Below are 1480 nucleotides of genomic sequence, written 5' to 3' on the forward strand. Positions count from 1 at the left end.
TCAATGTTGGGTACTTCTGGAACACAGCATTATCGACCCACTGCATAGCACAGCGTAAAGGTTCCCATTGACTGCACGACCATCTGGTACGAGTTCCCAGAACACTTGGACCAACGATACTTCACCATATGCACATCATGACCTTCTTTTAAAACCGTTCTCTTTCAACAAGTGTCATTGCTTCTTGCCGTGGCCGCAACCACTGCTTACCACTGTCAGACTATCGTAAAAAGGTCTGCTTTTCGTCACCTGTAACAATGCGATGCCAAAACCTGTCGTCCCGTGAATTTTGAAGCAATGTTCACAGATGGAGACTCGTCATTCAGCCTGTTGTGGTGTCAACTCGTGGTGAACAAGTCGAGTCCATCGAGAGACAAGACCCATTTGGTGAAGAGTGCGAACCGTGGTGCTTTGGAACGATCCAACCTGTCGTGCCAGTTGCCACGTACTGGCGCTTGCATGGACTGTCATGTACTGTAGTAGGGCATCTGCATCCATGTCACCCGGTCTCCCAAATCGGAGATTGTCTTCCACACTCATTTTCCCATACGAGAACCGCTTGAACCATTTCTGTGCTGTCCTAATGTTCACTGTACCCTCACCTTGCACCACATAAATTTCCCTCGCAGCACTCGTAGCTTTCACCCCTTTTTTCCAATAATGTCGTAACAAGATAGGCACGGCCAATTTGTCGACCTCCATGACGGACCGAAATGCGCTGTGCCTGTGTAAATGTATGTACCAAGTGGTGTGTACGTCATGTGCCCACCGCGAGGTGTTCGCTTGGCTTTCCAGGTATTTTCTCCGGCTCCACTGTTTCCTATGTGAAAAAACGAACGAGCTTCCAACTTAACCTGGTATTAGAATATACGAGAAAATAATTCATATTGAATTGTTTAAATTTAGCTATGACATCTTCTTGAGATTTTCGCAACAAACTGTTGCACACTTTCATTTACGTAATGCAACTAAAAATCAATATTTCTAATAATAACACAATTAGGCCTAGGACTAGGTTATTTCATGAAAAGAAACGTAACTGGGCTATCACTAAATTTTGATACAAAAGGAAAACATAAGTTTACAATAAATACTTAAAATAATAAAATATGAAGATTTTTTCTTTCACAGAGCGTTATAAATTGGACATAATGCTTTGGGATAATATTGTGTGGCAAAAATCCATCAAATCATCCTTCATTTTCCCCCAATATATTATTTATGTGTTTACACACGTAAACCCATGCCAACGGAGGAGGGGAGGGTGGAGCTTCGACTAAGGCCCCGCGTAAACAGGAAGGGTAGGTTACTCGACCAGCACTTCTCCCTCTCTCCGTTTGGACTGGGAATTAGAGAGCTCCTGGATCAAGGGACTGGAAGCTACACGGCCTAAATAATAGGCCAAATTTGTCCATTTGCACTCACATATACTTCTCGGAAACGGTCCTACAGTTTTACTGGTATCTGAACCATGAGAATT

General features: G+C 43.4%; 1 protein-coding gene across 1 annotated transcript; it reads right to left on the minus strand.

The window, feature by feature from the left end:
• Positions 1 to 318: 318 nt before the first annotated feature.
• LOC145994083 (histone-lysine N-methyltransferase SETMAR-like) lies at positions 319 to 702 on the minus strand. Its single transcript, XM_083130169.1, has one exon. The coding sequence runs from the start codon at positions 700 to 702 to the stop codon at positions 319 to 321; it is 384 nt and encodes a 127-aa protein (XP_082986295.1).
• Between the last annotated feature and the right edge of the window lie 778 nt (positions 703 to 1480).

Source organism: Lepisma saccharinum, chromosome 10, assembly GCF_977018435.1.
Source record: "Lepisma saccharinum chromosome 10, izLepSacc3.1, whole genome shotgun sequence".
NCBI classification, from domain to species: domain Eukaryota; kingdom Metazoa; phylum Arthropoda; class Insecta; order Zygentoma; family Lepismatidae; genus Lepisma; species Lepisma saccharinum.